The sequence below is a fragment of the Anas platyrhynchos genome, chromosome 8 (assembly GCF_047663525.1).
Source record: "Anas platyrhynchos isolate ZD024472 breed Pekin duck chromosome 8, IASCAAS_PekinDuck_T2T, whole genome shotgun sequence".
NCBI classification, from domain to species: Eukaryota; Metazoa; Chordata; class Aves; order Anseriformes; family Anatidae; genus Anas; species Anas platyrhynchos.
This window is the reverse complement of record NC_092594.1, coordinates 32429893-32449074: the sequence shown is the minus strand read 5'-3', so window position 1 is coordinate 32449074 and position 19182 is coordinate 32429893. Positions and strand designations below refer to the sequence as shown.

The 19182-nt window shown below is 34.0% G+C and overlaps 1 protein-coding gene across 7 annotated transcripts in view; it reads left to right on the top strand.

The window, feature by feature from the left end:
- The window catches only part of BEND5 (BEN domain containing 5), a 923615-nt gene that overhangs the window by 35793 nt on the left and 868640 nt on the right, over positions 1-19182 (top strand). For all 7 annotated transcript variants that reach the window (XM_027463542.3, XM_038182817.2, XM_038182813.2 and 4 more), the window contains exon 3: positions 12129-12253. In XM_027463542.3, the coding sequence (XP_027319343.3) occupies positions 12129-12253 (125 nt within the window). The remainder of the gene's footprint in view (positions 1-12128; positions 12254-19182) is intronic.

Below are 19182 nucleotides of genomic sequence, written 5' to 3'. Positions count from 1 at the left end.
TACGTATATACACACTGTATGAATATAAATGTGTGTTCGTGAAAATTCCTGTTTGTGTAGATGTAGCTATTTTACAAATCCCAACTGATTGATATTTAAAATTAGCATTTACCTTTAACATAATACATCCAATTGTGCACATCTGTCCAAGAATACGTTTTTGTTGCCAGCTTCCTCTTTCTAACAGTTTCCTCCTGTTTCTTTACCTTTTCTTTTCCTTGCCTTCCACTCTCCCCATGCTTTAGGCATTATTTGCTGATGAAATCCTCAGTTTGTGTTAACTCAGGGAATAAAATAGTATGTTGATGGTTTGGATTCCTGTTGGCATTCTGATGATCCCTGAGCAGAGTAATGTGCTGTCACTTTCACCATAACTGTCCAAGGTTGAGAATTTTATTACATCTTTAACATACTTTCATGTGAAAATGAAAAGGAGCTGAATAAAATCCAGTTTGTTTGAGCTGGGCTGTGTGTTCACTTATGTATATAAGACTCCTTAGGAAACCAAGTTTAATTTTATTTGTTAATACAATTTTGTTCCTGCTTTATGACAATTATCATATATGACTTTTTTTTTTTTTTTTTAACTGCCACAGTTTGAAGTGAGAGCATTAAGTTAAATTAATTTGACTTTGGTTGGCAAACGGTAATAGTAGTACTTTAACAGCTGTTTGCTTTCCTGAATTGTCCTTGGTGCTGAAATTGCTTTTGTATCTAAACAGCAAAATGTGTTTATAGGGCTACAGAATATGGAGATAAATTTAGCCTGTCAAACAGATATTATTGGGGCTTTTTTGTGCAGTGTTTCTAGGAGTGGATCCTGACTACAGTGCTTTAATTCCAAACCGTGTGTGCCTTTGGACATCTTACAGAACTGTTTGTGGAGCTTTTCTGTTTGATTTATGACCTTGCCTGTATGGACTTCTGATCAGATTTTATTCTCATTTAGTGCAAGAGGGGCTAATTATGAAAGTGACAAAGACTCTTTCATTGTGCTAAAGCTTTTTGAATGACAAAAAGGGGGCTTTAAATTAAAATGAACTTTAACAAGGCATTTTCACATTGAAGTGATACACACTCTACCACTGATAGAGTAATTCATTTTCAACCCTTTCTGATTCTATAAACACATTGTCTCACAAGATCAGTAATTTTTTACCTCTTGGGCTAATGAAGAGTGGATCGTAGACCAATGAATTCTCTTTTTGCAGAGCTGTTTTGACATTCTTAATTTTTTCTTAAATATCAAAGAAAGGACAAAGAGCTGTGATTTTATTGCATTAATATTAATAATCATTTATCTGCCAGAAAAACATTTAAATATCACTTGACATTTGCAGAGAAAGATTAATGTTTAATTTACTACAAACATAGAAATACTTTGAAATAAAAGGAAAACGCTTTTGGATTTGGCAAAATGAAAAAAGAGCCTAAAATTAAGAAAGACATTCAAATATAATAAAATATTCTAACAACAGCAGAAGACAAAAGCATGTTCTTGCCATTTAAATGTCAATATTTAAATTATCACTTAAGGTTAAAAAATTAAATCAACTAGATTGTTTAGTTAAAGCTTAAATTAGACATTAAAAAACCTAAGATGAGTGAGGGCAAGCAGTTGTTTTCTGTGTACATCTATGTTGATACAGGTAAGAAGGCCTGCTATAATTTTGATATAGAAACTCAAATTTTTGAGTATAGAAACAAACCAGCATAGTGTCATTTCTTACTTACATACAGTGCATTGGAGTAAAGTTGTGTTATAAACACTATGTTATAATTGGTGGTAAAACTGGAAGTCAGGGAGGGCTTCCAGAACAGGCTGATGACTGAAGGAAAGGAAAGGAAACTAGCAAGGCACAGGGGTCTGAAAATTATACATGAACAAATTGTGTTCCTGAAGGATCAAAATGCTGTATAGTAAAGGGAAACACAGAAATCTCCTTGGTGTGGAAAAAGCATGTCAGACTGGGAAGTATGGCAGATGAGTAGGTGAATGGTGAAATTGTTCATCAATCTAATCTGATGACATGGCTGAAAGTGTATCTAGATTTCAGGGAAGTATATCTGTAAATTTTATCATGGAGATTATAATATAAAGATTTCACTTCTAGGCAATGAAATACCGAGATTAGTGTATTAAATGACAATAATATTTCTAGCCCCAAAACTGGTTTTGATTGCTAATGGCATAGAGAATCAAATTCAGTTTCAGTAGAAGCTGTATATAGGACTGACATCTGTAATGAAAGGCTATCTTTACATTAGAGCAGCATTCAAAGAAACTTTTGCTTAAGATACAGAAGGAGTTTTAGCAATAATATCAGCAATTTCTTAGTTAAAGAGAATTCAATTCAGAATCCATCTCAAAAAGCAAGATAAGACAATACCTGGAGCATTTCCATTAATACTCTTTCTTTATATATATATATATGTGTGTGTGTGTATGTATGTATGTATATGCATGTATATATGTAATAATAATGAAGTAAATGTATTTACTGGTGACTTTGGAGAGGTCCTTCAGAAAATAATTTAACTATAGGTTTTGATTTGAATCTTGACTGATTGGTGTTTCTATCAATTAATTTTCCTCAAATGTGAGTTTGTAATTACCTGGAAAAAGTGGTGGTTCTGTGTATCAGGCACCAAACTAGGCCAAATGCAGGACTACAGTGTTGACATACAGTAATAAATGAACTGAAAAATTCTTGCTTGTAGTATGAAAGAGCTGTTTTCCCTTTATGTTATTATGATACTCAGAGTCTTTGCAAAATCATGACTGTATTGAACAGAAAACATTAGAGAAGTTAGGGCTGCTGTAATGTACTTAAGAGTAAAGAATATGCTGCTTTTAATGTTTTTAACTACTTCCAATGTGTTGTTTGCACACCTGTGATGTCTAGGCAGCAGATAAATAGGACAGTGTTTTACTTTAGATACAATAGGTAGCAGTGGACTTTAATGATGTACATGTATATTGAGCATCAGGTCCTCACAAAGCAAGTAGGTACAAGTTTTTCCCTGCTACACACAATGGTACGCCCCATTGTGGTACAGTAGTTATTATTCTCTGATCTGCCTTGGTAGTTGCTTGCGTGGTTAAGGCTGCTGATGTTATAATTTATTTATTAGCTTATTAATTATTTATTTAGGCTAGCACCCATTATATGCTAAGTGACTACCAAACAGAAATTTCCCCAAATGCTTTTCCTTTAAGAGCTTTGCTTTGAAAAATGTAATACATACACAGTAATGAGGTACCAGTTCTGATGGCATAGATTTTTTTAAAGAAAGCTGTGTTTCATGACGCTAATACAAAATCTCTTTGTATTCTGATTTTCCTTTAACAAAGGTTCACTGCCATGGATAAATAACTGCCCATCTGTCATTGGAGGCCTTTGGGGATTTGATAAAGAGGGAGTGGAGAAATCAGTAGTCTACTGTTTTTCTGTGGATTTGATGGTTTTGGTTTAGTGGGTGTGCAATGGCTCTCTTAGGGTATGGGTCTCTGATTTTTGTTCTTGACACTCCCTACTAAGTTGATGCATTTCTCCATTACTGCTTTCAGTTTCTTCATTTAGATTATTTCTATTTTGGAGTATTTATGCTGCAGTCTTGGGCTCTGCTGATATTTTTTCTAATTCTTAAGAATCTCACAGATGCTGGAGAGGGAGTCAAAAGACTGACACCATTTTTTTCATTCTTTACAATTTTTTCTACACAATGAGCATTGACATTTTATTCTTTATAGCACCAGATTTTTAGTTCCTTTAGCTGAAAGCATTAGTATTTATTGATAATGCCAATTCTGAAATAAGGTTCTTTTACTGCAAGTGATTAAATATCAATCAGATTTCATCAAAACTATAAAATTCCTTTAGTGAGATTTTACAATATGATTTCTTTGTATATATTTGTTTCTGCTGTTTACACAATAATACTTGCTATATATTGGGATGTCCATTGCTGTTTTGCTCATAGTGGTTTTTTTTGAACAACAACGATTGCTAAATATTTAAAACTGCTTGTTGCTGTTTTTCATTGTGCTCTGAACTGGCATCAGGACTGGTTCTCTTAATGAACATAAAAAGACAGGAAATATTTCAGTTCTTCTAGTTTTAGCTGAAAACCATGTGGTTAAAATAGGACATTTGTATCTCATGCCTTTATAAAAGAGATGTAGGTCCTTGTGTATCTTTTCTGTATATTCTTCCTACTTATACATATTTCTAATCCACTTTCACTAATTTTATTTGAAACACTTGTGCTTGTGTTGTCTTTCTAAACGGTATCATTTACTTTCCTTTTCTTTAAAGGAAACCTTCAAGTAGTGGGAGTAGGCTGCCTTTGGGACATGCTAGAATTTAAAAAAGATATTTATACTGTGGAGTCTTTAATAGTATCTCTCCATTTCAAGAGAAGCCTTAAAAATACTGCCCAATAAATTTTAATGATGACAAGTTCTTCTCTCTTAAAGGCTTCTAATCCCCTTAATTTTCTGCATTTAAGACCATTCTTTGGCCTGTTTAAAAATGGCCTTCTACCTTTTCCACTTCACTCAGAGGCTAATTCCACAAGGTTATTTTAATCTAGTGATTCAGATTAGATGCTACCTAAATTCTGCCTCCTATTCTCATTCAGAGAAGTTTCAATTTTTAAAACTGGTGGTGTGATTGGAGTGATATGGAGATTGGTGTGATATGGAGAAGCCATACTATTCACTAATATTTCCACAATATAACTTGATAAAAAGAATTATAGGTTTATTTATTACTCTTCTTTAGGTACTGAAAAATAGTAAATATAATCCCAGATAGTGTGGGCAAAATGCTCTTGGGAAATAGATCTAGTGCACCCGTAAGTTCTACTTATATCACTTGTGAGGAAAAATATTGGAAAGAGTAGATATCAGAGTACGATCCTGAAAATGTACAGGAAATCAGATCGATATGAAACTATTCAGCAACAAATAAACAAATGGAGACCCGTAATTCATACACTCAAAAGATCAATAAGATTTATTTTATGCTGTATTTATAGATAAATAAGAAAAGTGTTAATGCTAGAATTTTCATGTGCTGTCAGTCACAATTAGATTTTATCACGTTGTCTAGTTATAATCAAAGCCCAATCAGAATGGTTCGGCTTCTGTAAGTTATGCATTAATATGTACATCTCCCTTTCCAGTGATGGGAGCTGGCCTTTTACCAACAGATGCTAAGAACTATGTTAGTGCTTTTTCCCATAAAAGTCTTTTTCACAATGAGATTCACAGGCTACTGATTTACTGTCCTTTGGATGTCACTATTGATAGAAACTTAAAACATAATGAAAACACAGCAATTTAAACTTGCTTAATTGAGGTGAGAGGACAGAAAAGAGACTACCAATACAAGTCTGAAGCATCCAGCTTCTCAAGCCAGGTGCTTCTGAAATGCTTTGCCTGTTTGACTTCCCTAAAGCAGTCTGGATTTTCATTGAATGTTATGGGCATCGCTATTGTTATATGTATAACACCAGATATTTAAAAGAAAACTATATTCTTGAAGAGTGTTGAAATTTTTTTAAAGCATTGATATAACTAAAGCAGTGTAAATATTATTTTGTTTGGTAGATCTTAAGTGCAATTTTAATAATTTAAAAGTACTTAAATACCTTACACTTAATTTATATGTGTATATGTGTTTTTTAATTGCATTTGTTTTTATTCAAATCATGTTCTTTGCAGTTTCAGGAATCTTGATTTGACATATACTTTGGGCAGGAGTCCAGGAGATGATACAAAAACAATCATAGGTTTTCAAAGATCATTGCTATTTCATTAGATTTCTTCCTATTTAAAAATCAAATGCTGTTTAGTTGTTGTTTAGGGCTATTAAAACCAAGCTTTTTTTTTTTTTTTTTTTTTTTTTTTTTTTATGAATTCTTTTCACACACAAAAAACATAAAGCTAGTGGGAATTTACAACTGGTATTTTAGATGCACTTCTTTCAGAAGAAATCTAATCTTTCACAGAAGAAAGTTTTTACAGATCTTGGTCCCTGTAGTTCTGCTTCCATTTAGGACATATCAGTAAAATTTCTTTGCATTATCATCTCAATGTCTTTTGTGATCTTTAAGTATGAATTCCACTCAGGGTATTCCACACTCTACCTTTCACTTTATTTTATAAAATGCAGAGTTGTATGAAAACATAGATTAATACTGTTTGGCTGTCTTTGGACTTGATCCCAGGTTCAACTGGTGAAAATGATGTATATTCCAATCTGTTTCTTGGTTGTTTTTGTTTAAAGAATTTGTATAGATTGAAATGCAGCTGCAAGTGTATTAGTGATTTTTCTATTGCTTACTTGTCAAGATTTTTATTGTGTGGATGAAAAATAGTATTTCAAAACCTGGCAGCATATTGACAAAAACAGAAGAGCACTTTGTGTAATTCTCTTTTTGAAAAACTACCTCTTTTAGAGACAGAGATTGCCTCAGCTACTTCCATTCATATGTAACTTGATCAATAGATTTATTGATAGCTTTTAGCCAAGGTTTAATTCTTCCCCCACCCCCTCAGTTCACCATGGTGCTCACTTTTCTGAATTAAGAAACTAGAATTAGGCTCCTATAAGCAAGGCACATAATATGCAAGTGCTCTAGGTGTAAAAGGAGGCATTTGACCTTTTGTTGCTAATCTGTGACAGGTGCAGGCTATTTTCTTCCAAATGGTGTTAATTTTCATGTGCAAATCCACCCCCTGAAACCTGCATTCTATATATCCACCACAGGGGAATTGGTGGTCATCATAAGTACTGTAATGGACAGCTGAGAGGGATAATCACTGATATTTCAGCACATTCATGCTTGCAACTCAGTCGTTTTTAGTGCACTTCTGTTTTCACTGCTTATTAGGGAGGCTGAAGTTAGTTATTCATTGCTGGACAAAAAAAGTGTCTGAGAAAGTTCATGTGCAGGGAACAGCACATTGTTACAAATTAGTTTCCTTTACCATTTCTGGCAAACTCATTACAAAGTAATCGCGCCCTGCGCTGAAGTGCACTTCCTCTGGGACCAATAACTGTAAATAAGCAGGGCTGCAAGCTGGCTGATAAGTTGTTGTTCTGAAGATAACGGTCCTTTTTAGCAGAGTGTTTGACCTTTTTCTTTATATTGCCTCAGGCTTGTCTAAGACCCTCAAGGTCTATTTTTCATCTTAAAATTCTCTGTAGGAAAGCACAATGTGTGGTTTAAGAAGATTTTAGGATTGCTTAACATATCTATATTTTCTAGCATTTTTATGATAATTGTTAGAATGCTTAGTAAGTTCAGCTAGCATTTTCTTAAGCAGGTTTTCTTTCTTTGTGTAAAGTATACTTTTTATTGATGTAGGAAGCAATATATGTTAATATTTTATGAGGACTAAGTGTATGTTGCATGATTAATAAATAGTAATGTTTTTTTTTCTGACTTTTAAGGAAACTTGAAACATGCCACTGACCCCTTTTACTACTCACATTTTGAGATTATTGCACTAAACATTACTCTGTAAAACAGTTTAAGCAAATATAATTACAAATTTCAGCTTGAATGATTAAAGAAAGGGACGCCTCTTCTTTTCTCAGTATGCTAAGAGTATTGAACAGAACTGTGACTGAAAATTGAGCATGTCTTAAAAACAAACCTCAAGGCTAACTGAAAGTCAGTTTATAGACACTTGGGAATCTAATTTGTTCACATCTTCCCATGAGTTTAAAAAAGATCTGTGCCAGTATATTTGTAAAGTAAAATAATAATAGAAAAATCATCTATTTTCAGAGTGAATAGGAGAAGTCCATAATGGTTTCTAAAGTGTTAGCTATGCTAACAAATTGTTTATTTTACTTTAAGATATAGCCAAATAACTATTTGTTATCTAGATGTGCATCCAAGCTGTAAAAAGAAAATTAAAACAAGAAATGTCTTTCAATGTCAAAGAGTTCAAATCTTTACTGCTTTTTTTTTTTTCTCCTGCAGATCACATTACTTGATCAGTTCATTAATTTTACGTATACCTTAAATAACATTATTAATATCTTATGCTTTTATGGTGTTATTCCACGAATATCATGCAAAACACAAATTACGCAGTATTGATGCTTAAAAAATCTTAAAATCTCATAGATCCATATTCTTTGTTTGTTGAATGGTGTGGTGTGAGCATGAAGTAAAGGAAATCTGATGTTCTAGTAGTGTGATTTTTTTTATATTTTAAAAGAAAGTACTTGAGCAATATAGTTATGAACAAACTCTCTTACTCATATCATGGATTACTAGAGCAAGAATGTACACAACAAAAACTATGCAAGGGAAGGCATTGTCAGGCATGATACAACTACTGTGAACTACTGGTAGGTAGCTTACACAATATTGGTATTTTCTAGCTAATAAGTTTATCATGCATTACATTAAAAAATGAAAAGACAAATCCTAAGGAACCTTATATAAACAAATACAGTTTAGAAGTTTTTACTTGAGAAAAAAATGTTTATAGTAATTGTTAAAATATTAAAATGGTTTAATGGTTAAATGGAATAGTGTAATCCATGTTTAATTCCCGTTTCATAGTTTCTAATGCATTTCACTGTGTTACCTGTGGTGCTGGAATATGAGTCTCACACATTAACATAAATGTATTTCCCGTGATTACAACAATGTGAAGGCAGCACTGAAAAATTATTTTTATTTATGAGATTATTGTTGGGAGGTTTATATACTTTCTTTGACACACAAAAAACCAAATTTCTGTGGTACTGTCCATTTTCTACAAAGCATGCCTTAAAGTGAGGAAGTGTTTTATTCTTAGAGTTCTAGGCTTCTTTGTACCAAAACTGCCGTCTTGCTTAATGACCTTGCTGTGTGGGTTGAAATTAGGCTGACAGATTGTGAGCAAAGGCTGTGATACTACAAACAATGGTCTATTGAGCACGAGGAACTTGTTGAATTGGTTACCAAAGGCATCAGTGTTAGGTCCAGCCTATTTAGCATCTGGAAGACAGAAAAGAAATAGCGTGCTAATGAAATGTACAAATGATACTAAACTGCAAATGGCTGCAGGTGACTACAGCAGCTGACATATACTATGAAGAAGGCTAGTGAGAGGCAGTTCTGTGTGCAAAAAGCAATAAAGTGAGATACAACTCACAGAAGGAAAAAAAAAATCATTAAAGGGGCAGGTGAGTATTCAAATCAAGTATTCGAGATAAAGATTAAAAACAGTGTTGGGAGTCCTAGGGAATCCTGCACACAGTGATTAAATTGTTAAGACTGTTGCTGAGTTTGAGATAGCTATGTAGCTCTTCCAGAGCAGACTGGCTTCCAGTGTAGCAGCACTTCACCATCAGTGATTTCACTGACATCAGTAGAATTCTCCAGTGCTAGTTCAGGGATCTTATGGACTGCAAAGAATTAGTTCAGAGCGAGCCGTCTGCCTCCAGAACAGTTCAGATTGATATTGAAATAGCAACTGAAATGTTCAGTAGGTCAGAAATCAAGATTTCATTTTGCTTGCAGTTTGTTTTTAATGATTTGTGAATTTAAACTGTAAATTTAAATGCTTTTGCTTCCTCATTTGGAAATACTTCCATCAGAATTTGCACCTTCTGGTCTGTGCTGCAGATAACTTACTCCTTATGTGGAACTGTTGGGATCATTGGACACATGTATACCTAACAGTTTACATGCCGGACCTCGTTCACAGTCTGTGTTCATCCAGCTTGCTGCCTTAATCTTAGAGGATCCACCAGTTTCACATGTGCAACTCAGGTTGCAGTGACTCTGGGTGCCCATGCATTAAGCTATGTCCAGAGAGAGCTCGTGACCCGTGACCTGAACTGTGGCCTGTCCCTATTATTATTTCCATGTAACCTTATAATTATTGTTGTGCGAGGTAATTGGAATCCAACCTATACTGCTAAACAGCTCGGACCACCCAGCTGGTCTCTCACTCTCCCTTCTCAACAGAAAGGGGGAAAGAAAATAAGATAAAAAAGCTTGTGGGTCAAGATAAGATGGGAAGATCACTTACCAATTATCCATTTAGTTCCTGGGAAAATGAACTGAAAGGGGGGATATTTTTATTTTTATTATTTTTATTTTTATTTTTTTATTTTATTTTTTAAATTAAATTATTGCTGATTGAAATAGGGGTGAGTAGTGAGAAACAAAGACAAATTAAAATCAACCTTTCTCACCCCTTCCTCCTTCCCAGATCAACGTCGCTCTTTCATTCCTGCCCCCGCAACAAAGATCACAGGGACCTAGAGAGAGGGCAGGTGGTCAGTCCCTGATAGCCCCTCTCTGCTGATTTTTCTTCCTCACATTTTTCCCCTGCTCCAGCATGGGTCCTCCCCAGGTCCTTCAGGAGATACCCGCTTTCTCCAGCACGCTTCCTCCACAGGCTGCAAGGGTGTCTGGCCTGGAGCACCTCCTTACCACCTCCTCTGGCCTTGGTGCTTGTGGAGCTGCTCCTCAGCTTTCTTCCCTGCCTGTGTGCCATGTTTTGTCTCGAATACACCTTCACAGAGGTGTCACCAGCGTCGCTGAGGGACCTGGCCGTGCCCTACAGTGGGGCCATTGGAGCAGGCAGTGACCAGCATGAAGCACTCGGCCTCTGCTCACAGCTTCTCCTACAGGCCTTGTCATTGCCTGGACATGGGCACCCTGTATGGCAGATAACTTTATTTATGTTTGGAAAAGGACTCACTGTACAATATTGCCATTTTTTCAAATATTTCATATTCCAAATGTATCCTTCAGGCAAGTGTTTGGGAGCAGATTGTTAGCATGAAGTGGTTTTCTGCAGCGGGAAACAGGAGAATTTTGTTCTGAAAAGAAGGCTGTGGGCAGGAAAAAAGAGTGTAACATTAAAAATAGGGAAGATTGGAAGTGTTCACTGTTCAATTGGTAAAGCCAGAAACAATTTAGGATAAGAGACATCCTGAAAATATATTGATGAACAGATTTGAAAGTGTTTTTTTTTTTTTCCCTGCTTCTCCACTCCAAGATAGCTGATCAGCCAAATTTTGCTACTTTTGCTTATATTTAGTAGTGTGTTACCAATGAACAATTATACGAACTGAAATGCAACTTGCTGAGGAGGGAGTTGTTTAGCTCCAATAATGTTACAAATAACTATTTGAACCCAACACTATATATCCTACACCCAAATATATCAGGAATCATAAAAACAGGTTGTCTTAACACTGCTAATCTTTTTCTTGCATGTAAAGCAGCATTTGGGAACGACCCTGTCTTACAAGATCAGATAGGATGGGTTTTGGGTTGGAATAGGAAAATGTGAAATCTTATTTTTGTAGTATATTGATGAAATGGACAGTCTAAGCCCTGTCTTTAGATTTCTGGGCACATTTCAAAGGCGAAATGGCAAGTTAGCAATTTAAAAGCACTTAGCATGTTTCCTGGTGCTGAACTTTGCTTCTATAGCCAGTTTGGTTACTTGCTAAGTAATGCCATGGGGAATAGCTCTGACCACATTTAAAAAATTTATTCCATGAAATTCACCAGGAAAAAGCTAAAGTGAAACCTTATAGCCTCATTTGTTTCTGTGGAAGGAGGTGATAGTGGCCCCAAATGGTAAAGGAGATATATTAAGATGGCTTTTGAATAACAAAGGAGATAGAGTCCTGGCCATCTGTGGACACAGCACTGGCCAGATGTGCCATGTGAAACTCTGGGAACTAATTTTAGAGGTACTTGAACATGAGCAGAAAATGGAAACTTTATCAGAAAAGTGGGGAAAAAGTGGAATAACCAAAAGGGTGGGAGGATGCTTAACTGAAAGAATAAGATTAGAGAAGACAAAAAGTCAAATTGATTGAATAATAAAAGCCCTTGCAGACTTTTTTTTTTTATATGTATTCACATATATTTTACATACTGGTATGTATTATATATATCTTACTTTGTGGTTACTTACTTTGTCATTTAAAAATTATTTTGGACTTTTGTAAAGTCTCTTATACACATATCATATATTTTAAACATTGGAGGTAATTTTTAAAAAACTTTTCTCTGTATAGCTCCTGTTCTGGATTTTTTTCATTTATTGAAATACATTCTTTTTCGTATGTTCTCATTAGGTAATCTTGGACGGGTGGACCACATCACAGAGTTTGAGTATGACCTGTTCATTAGACCAGATACCTGTAACCCACGCTTTCGAGTTTGGTTCAACTTCACTGTTGAAAATGTAAAAGAATCACAGGTATGTACGTAATAAATTAAATAGTACAACAACTTTAAGAATTGCTTGTTCCAGAATATAAGATACTTTCATTCTTAAAAAAAAGAGATGCAGTTCAGGGATTGTAAGTGTTGCTTTGCTGTAAAATATGTTTCCTTCCTTCAAATTTTTATAAGTAAAAGCAGGTATCATCCTGACTAGATATCACCGTATTTTTCAACTAAGATGTAATATAATTACAAAGATAATGTAACAGTTGAATTAATGGGTAACAGGTGTTGTACACTTCTGTTAATATACGCAAACCAAATATATTTGTTAATGTATGAAAACGAAGTCCACCGTAGCTGTTCAAATACTATTACTCAAAACTTCATTTAAAATATCTAGAACATGAGGTAGCACTACAAACAGACATTACTCTAGTGTACTATAGAAGAAGCAACCTGTCACTGTGACCCCGTGAAAGAGGTTTGTCATTAAATGTGAAAGACCTTGATAAGCAACTGATTCAACTACTTCTAAATAACACTTTTTTTCATAAAAATCCTAAACAAACAAACAAACAAAAAAACCCACAAACAAATAAAAAGGGAAAGAAACTTCCTTGCTTCATTTATTTTAATTGTTTTAAAATAAGAAAAAAAAATTCTGTGCTTTCACATTGACAAATCCACAAAGATTTAATTCCACTTTTTGCATTTTATTCTGGCATCCTGTCATAGTTTGTCATAATCAGACTGTCGTTTTCACCTAACGGGAAAAACAAACAAACAAACAAAAAAAAACAACACATGTTTGGTAAGAAAAAAACTGTAGAAGCTTGATATTTGTATTCCTATGAAACTAATATCTTTATATCCACCACTGTACCATTCCTGTTACAACTAGAAATCATGAAATTGTTTATCTATCTTCCTGGAGCCTGATACTTTATCAGACAGACCCTTTCCCCTGCTGTGCCTTAGTCAACTATGATCAAATTATATAGTCATGAGATGAATGGGAATCTGTCTCAAGGAGGCAAAGAGATCTGGTAGGAAGATACAATATATATCTAGTGCTTACAGGATATTTGTTTTCATGGTTGTCTACATGAAAGAGAACGGTTTCACTATTAAGTTTGACTTGTGAGGTCTGTTTTTATAATGTGTCTTCCTATAATCTTTTTTTCATCTCTCCAATTTCCGTTAAAACAAGACCTGCATGAACGTAATCTAGTCTGGAACCTTATTTAGGTCTTTGTACTAGCGGACACGGGCAGTATTAGTCACTGCAGCTCAGCTATATTAAATGAACGTTAGAAATTGCTATATCAAACATACTGTATAACTTGGTGGTTTGTGCATTTTGATTATTTTCTTTTATGTTTTGCTAGAAAATAATAACAACCAAAACCATACTATTCAGTATTGCCTAAAAATGTTGCACAAATGCAGAAGTAACTTCAATCGCTTTATTTGTAAAAGTAGATATATTACTAACTATATATAAATAATTATCTGTCTAATATTATACTTGTTTTTAGTGTGTCATATGTGTGTCATGTGGGGGGTAGATATATGTATGCATTTACATGTCCCGTCTGGTTTCAGCCATTTAGATGAAGACTTAAGGATAGTAGCTAAATTTATTAGTTTTATTCATTGTATACATTACATTTCCTTCTTACTGTTCCTCTTTTTTCAACCTCAAATTCTGAACTAATATACTTCGACTTTAAAAAAAAATAAAAAAAAAATTGAAAATGTTCTTATGCATATCTCTCCAGTCTGGCTTGATATTCCATACTAAAGACTTTAGTCACAATGAAATTAATTTCAAAGGTATCATGAGAAAACAAGCAACCTCCTGTCATCATCTGACTAGGAACACATAATTGTACTGGATGCATTTTTGATTTAGTTTTCAGTTCCACTACCAGTTAGTAGAGATTTTTACAGTATGTTCAGTGCCCTATATTGTGTTATGAATCTAGAAAGAAGTGTTAAGAAGAAACTTCGAGATAGATATTCTTGTCAAGCTAACTACCCCTGCATTGTTCTGTAGAGTACTATTTTTTTACAGTGCAGTTTTTATTGTCTTAAGCTATTGAGCTTCCATCACTAATGTCTAGAAACCCCTTTTCATAGACTTTGCTCACTGAGACTGTTGCTTGATATTTAGCCTAAAGCTTTCTTTTAGTTAATCACATTATTCCTTCTTGTAATTCTGCTTGTTAATAACTCCTCTTGGTACAAATAAATCCTCTTCATCCTTGACTAACATTTCTATTTCTGTAGATTATCACATTCTTCATCATTTGTCTTTTAACCTAGCTATCATGTATGGTTCTTTCAGTTCTCTATCCAATAGAGTACTTTAGCTTTAAGTGTTTAAGTATTTTTCTGCTTTGGGGCCTTTGGACTTTCATCATAAGTGAATCTTTCCAGACCTTTGATAATTAGCCTAGTTTCCCAGGGAAACAAGGCTTATATGATCATACTGTCTATGTTACACTTGCTAGCCTAGATTTTTGTGTGGCTAATGGTCTTTCTCCTCTTCTTCCTCCCTCAATAGCTTTTTAACTCCTGGCCAGTTTCAACCCCACTGGACAGGAATTTCTGTAAGTTTCAGGAGAGCAGAATGCCAGATGGGCAAGAGACCCCATTAGTGTTCCCAATGGCAGAAAGGCTGTAGTATGAGATCATTTCTTATTCAACATCAGATAATCCACAGAGGAGACGTGCAGAAAAAAGTACTCATTGGAATTTGCATTTTTAAGGTAACATGAAATCCAACCAAGAAATCCAAATCCATAGCACTTTACGTTTTTGCGTCTTGCAGAACTTCTTGGTATTATTATTATCATTATTTTTTATTATTAATTATTATTATTATTATTATTCCCCTTCCAATTCCTTCAATATTTTCTTCATAATATGGAACTAAAATTGAATGGGCATTTTTGAGTACACTGACATCCTGGTTTTTGGAGAAGAGACTGTAGTCTTTGCTCTGTAACTGTCTTACAATAGACAGCTGAAAACTGCAGCAGCCTTTTGTTGCTTTTATCACTATGGAAACCCATGCCTAATTTGTTGTTCACTATCGTACATAAGTCTTTTTCAGAATGATTGCTTCCTTCCTCATGTTATGTATGTCTTAGGTTACCATTGTGCTTCAGCAAGAAGGGCAGGTAAAAGAACTAAGTTATGTAGTATAGAAATGGGAGACCCAGTCTTTTCAGAACTATTTTTAGCATTTGACAAGTTTATTTTACTTCATATTTGCTACTTTTCCCTACACTACAGCAAAATCAGTAGAACTTTAGTTTCATTGCAAACTGGTAAACAAGCTTCTTCCATATGACTTGGTCTTTCAACATCATACATTTCATTGTCTTTTTTTTTTTTTAGCAAAGAAAAATTAAAAAAAAATAGTGGTTTGTATTTATGGGAAGAAAGAACTATCATATAAGATGCCTGTGAGATGTAACATTTGGCCTTTTGGTCTTCCCATATGTTTTCTAACTTGCAAGTCAGTTGGTCTGATAAGATCTGAAATGTAGATTTCGTTAGTCACTTGTTCAGTGAATTCAATTAACACTGATATTGGAAAGAACAATAAAAAAGAACTGATATGTTATATGTAAGGCCTGTAATATGTAGTCATGCATTGATTACTTTTACAACAACCATGAAAGGAAGAATGAAGAAAAGAGGATTTGCATGTATTCTGACGGGCAAAGCCTCCAATTTCTCTAATTATTCATGTGTTGCAAGCTACTGTCTTTTTCTAGGTAATGCTCTATATTGGGCAGAATTTATTTCCTCTTAACATCAGCCTTGGCCCCTACAACACTGTCTACAATTTTGCTAAACTCCTTCTCTGTGGAATCAGAAATTGGATGAACAAATGTCACATTCAGTTTGCATTTCAAGTATTTTAAATAGACAGTGCTTCGGGTGAACAATTACTTCTAAGCTATTATCATTAAAGGTTTTACTAGCAACAGTGATTTGTCTGAGAACTGAGAAAAAAAGAAATGCGTGTACCACGATAAATTATAAATATACTAGGATACCAGAATTGGAGGATTTTATAGATGAAAATAGTAATTATTTCTCCTGGGGCTCATATCAAAAATTCTACCAAGTAGTAGGCATTCATTGTTCCAGATACTGTAGTCACTCTAGAAAAAGTGGATCTCTGTACTGGAAACCTTTGATAAATTTGAGAAGAGATAAGAGTTGAATAAAGCAATGTGATTAAAATATTAAAAACGTCTTTGAGGATATTAATTACTCTAAAGAACAGCAACCATATTATAGCATTGCCCATCTAGGTCATCCAGTATATTCTGTATGTGTATGTATTCTGAAAAACTCTACTGTCTGATGAATCATATTCAGAAATGAAATTTTCACTGAGATTAAAAAAATAATTTTCAACATAAGGGGTTTCCCAACAGTGTCAAATTTTGTTCTGAAAGTGTCAATAAACACATTATGAGTTCTTAATCACAAAGGTGACAAAACATACTGAGAAGGATAGAGGAGAAAAATAGATATTTGGCAACTAGGATGTGATCATTACCTACAGTTATGAAATCAATCCAAAACAAGGTTAAAATCAAAGAACAAAATGGTATCTACTTGAAGGAATTCTCTCTGTTCAACTTCAGTTGCACTTGGATTGAGAATAGAATATTGGCTGAAGATACTTTGTTTGCTTTTTTGTTTTTATTATGTATGAATATAGATCAGGAAAAATAGTAACCTTCTTTAGAAAGTTATGCAAGGTGCAAATGTAAGACAGATAATAACATAACTGGACCTTATAAATGCTTAGAGGACTTAGAGTTAGTTTCTCTCTCTCTCTCTCTCCCCCCTCCCCCCTTTATTCTTTTTTGGTTTGTTTTTGTTTTCCACGCTGTTTTTTGTGGGGGTGGTGGAGGTCTGGGGAGATGATGAGAGAAAAAAGCTGTAAAATCTCTAGTGTCTTTATTTCATTAGATTTTCAGTAATTATTTATTACTGTTACTGGATTTTTTAGTTTGCTCAGGCCTCTTATTACAGTCCTAAAAAAAAAAAGAGATCCTTAGTGGAGAATTGCTGTAAATACATATCTGTCTGCCTTGAAAACATGAGATACATAGATAGTTGAGTGCATTTGGACAACAACTTTTAAGTAATTTTAGTTACAACGGGGTAAGTAAACTATTTTTTCATATGGTATATGCCATTCAACTTCAAAAAATTGTAAGAATGGCATAGCCAGATTCATGATGCATATTTTGTAAGATCTCATGGAACCATGATACATTGATATGCATGTGATACATTGGATACATTACTTTTGTTTGTTTGTTTGTTTGTTTTTTTGGGGGAAGTGCTTGCATTGTCTGAAATGTATATTAAAAAACATAATGGATTATTTAAAAGGAGCCTTGGGAATATATAAAAGTAGTTTCACTGTCCTCTACTTTGGAAAGTGATATAAGTTTGTTTTAACTTGAAGGTGCATAGGGTTAGACGAAATGTATAGTGATTAAAGTAATTATTTATTTACTGAAGAAGCTGTATGAAATGTTAATTAAATAAAAAACAAAGTGATGACATTTAAAATAGATTGTATGTTCATCTCAACATTTAAAAAAAGAAAAATCAATTGAACATACTGCAGTTTTGAAGAAAAATAATTTTGCCATTTTGGAAGCTTGTGCCTATATTGGTCATGTATAAAATTAGATTTATAAACGATGATTCTTCCAAGTTGGAATCCTTTCAAGTACATATAATTTTATTTTGGATCAATAATTTTGTTGTGCTTGGAATAGATTGAGGATGTGTGTGAAGCTTTGGTAAGTACAATATACTGTGCATCTCCATGAAATTATCCAAAGCTGTCATGACATGTATTATCCTTTGAAAAGTAATGAATACAGATAGGTTAGTAGACACAGACAATATTCAATATTAGTAAAACAAATGCTGTCCTGATGAAATATTCTCTTTTGGCATGAGAGTGTTAAATTCATAAACTTATTTTATTCCAGTTGTCTCTAAGAAAATTTTAGATGTCAGGGTTTTATAATTATTGCAAGCATACTGTATGTTTCAGATTTAACACTTGTTTTTTGCTTGCAGGAAACTAATGGCCAGGTGTGTTTGATTTCCTGTTATGGTGGCATCTGTCACTCCGAATGTCAAAAATACATTATAAATGCCATAAACAAAATCAGCACTGTGATGATTTTGATGTCAGTGATGTGACACACTTGCTTTTCTTTCATTTTAAAAACTTATTTATTTATTTATTTATGATTAAATACCTACCTTTTTAGTTCCAGTGTTAATTGTCTTCTGTACAAATTTGATTTAATTCTGCTTTTATGACTGAAAAGTGTTAACATCAAAATGTGGAAACATAGAACTAAAGTAAAAAGAAAAAAAAGTCAAATTGAAGAAATAAAAGTGAAATCTTTAAGCTTTCCTGTTTTTTTTTTTTTTTTCTTACCTTTTTTTTTTTTTTTTTGACCTTTCCCATGCAGAATATTCTATACTTGAGCCATGTTGAGATACTATGCAGAGATTGTTGACACCTGAAGATAAAATCAAGACAAAATATATGCAGACTAATTCATGTTGTGGGGAGGGAAACCATTTCCTGTGTACAATGACAGTGCAGATCTTCTGAGATCTTCCTGGGAAGATCATGGAACAGATCCTCCTGGAAGCCATGTTAAGGCATATAGAAGATAGGGAGGTGATTCAAGACAGCCAACATGACTTCACCAAGGGCAAATTGTTCCTGACCTTCTGTGATGGAGTGACTATATTAGTGGACAAGGGAACAGCAACTGATGTCATCTACCTGGATTTCTGTAAGGCCTTTGATCTGGGCCACTACAACATTCTTTTCTCTAAATTGGAGAGAGATGGAATGATGCATGGACTATTCAGTGG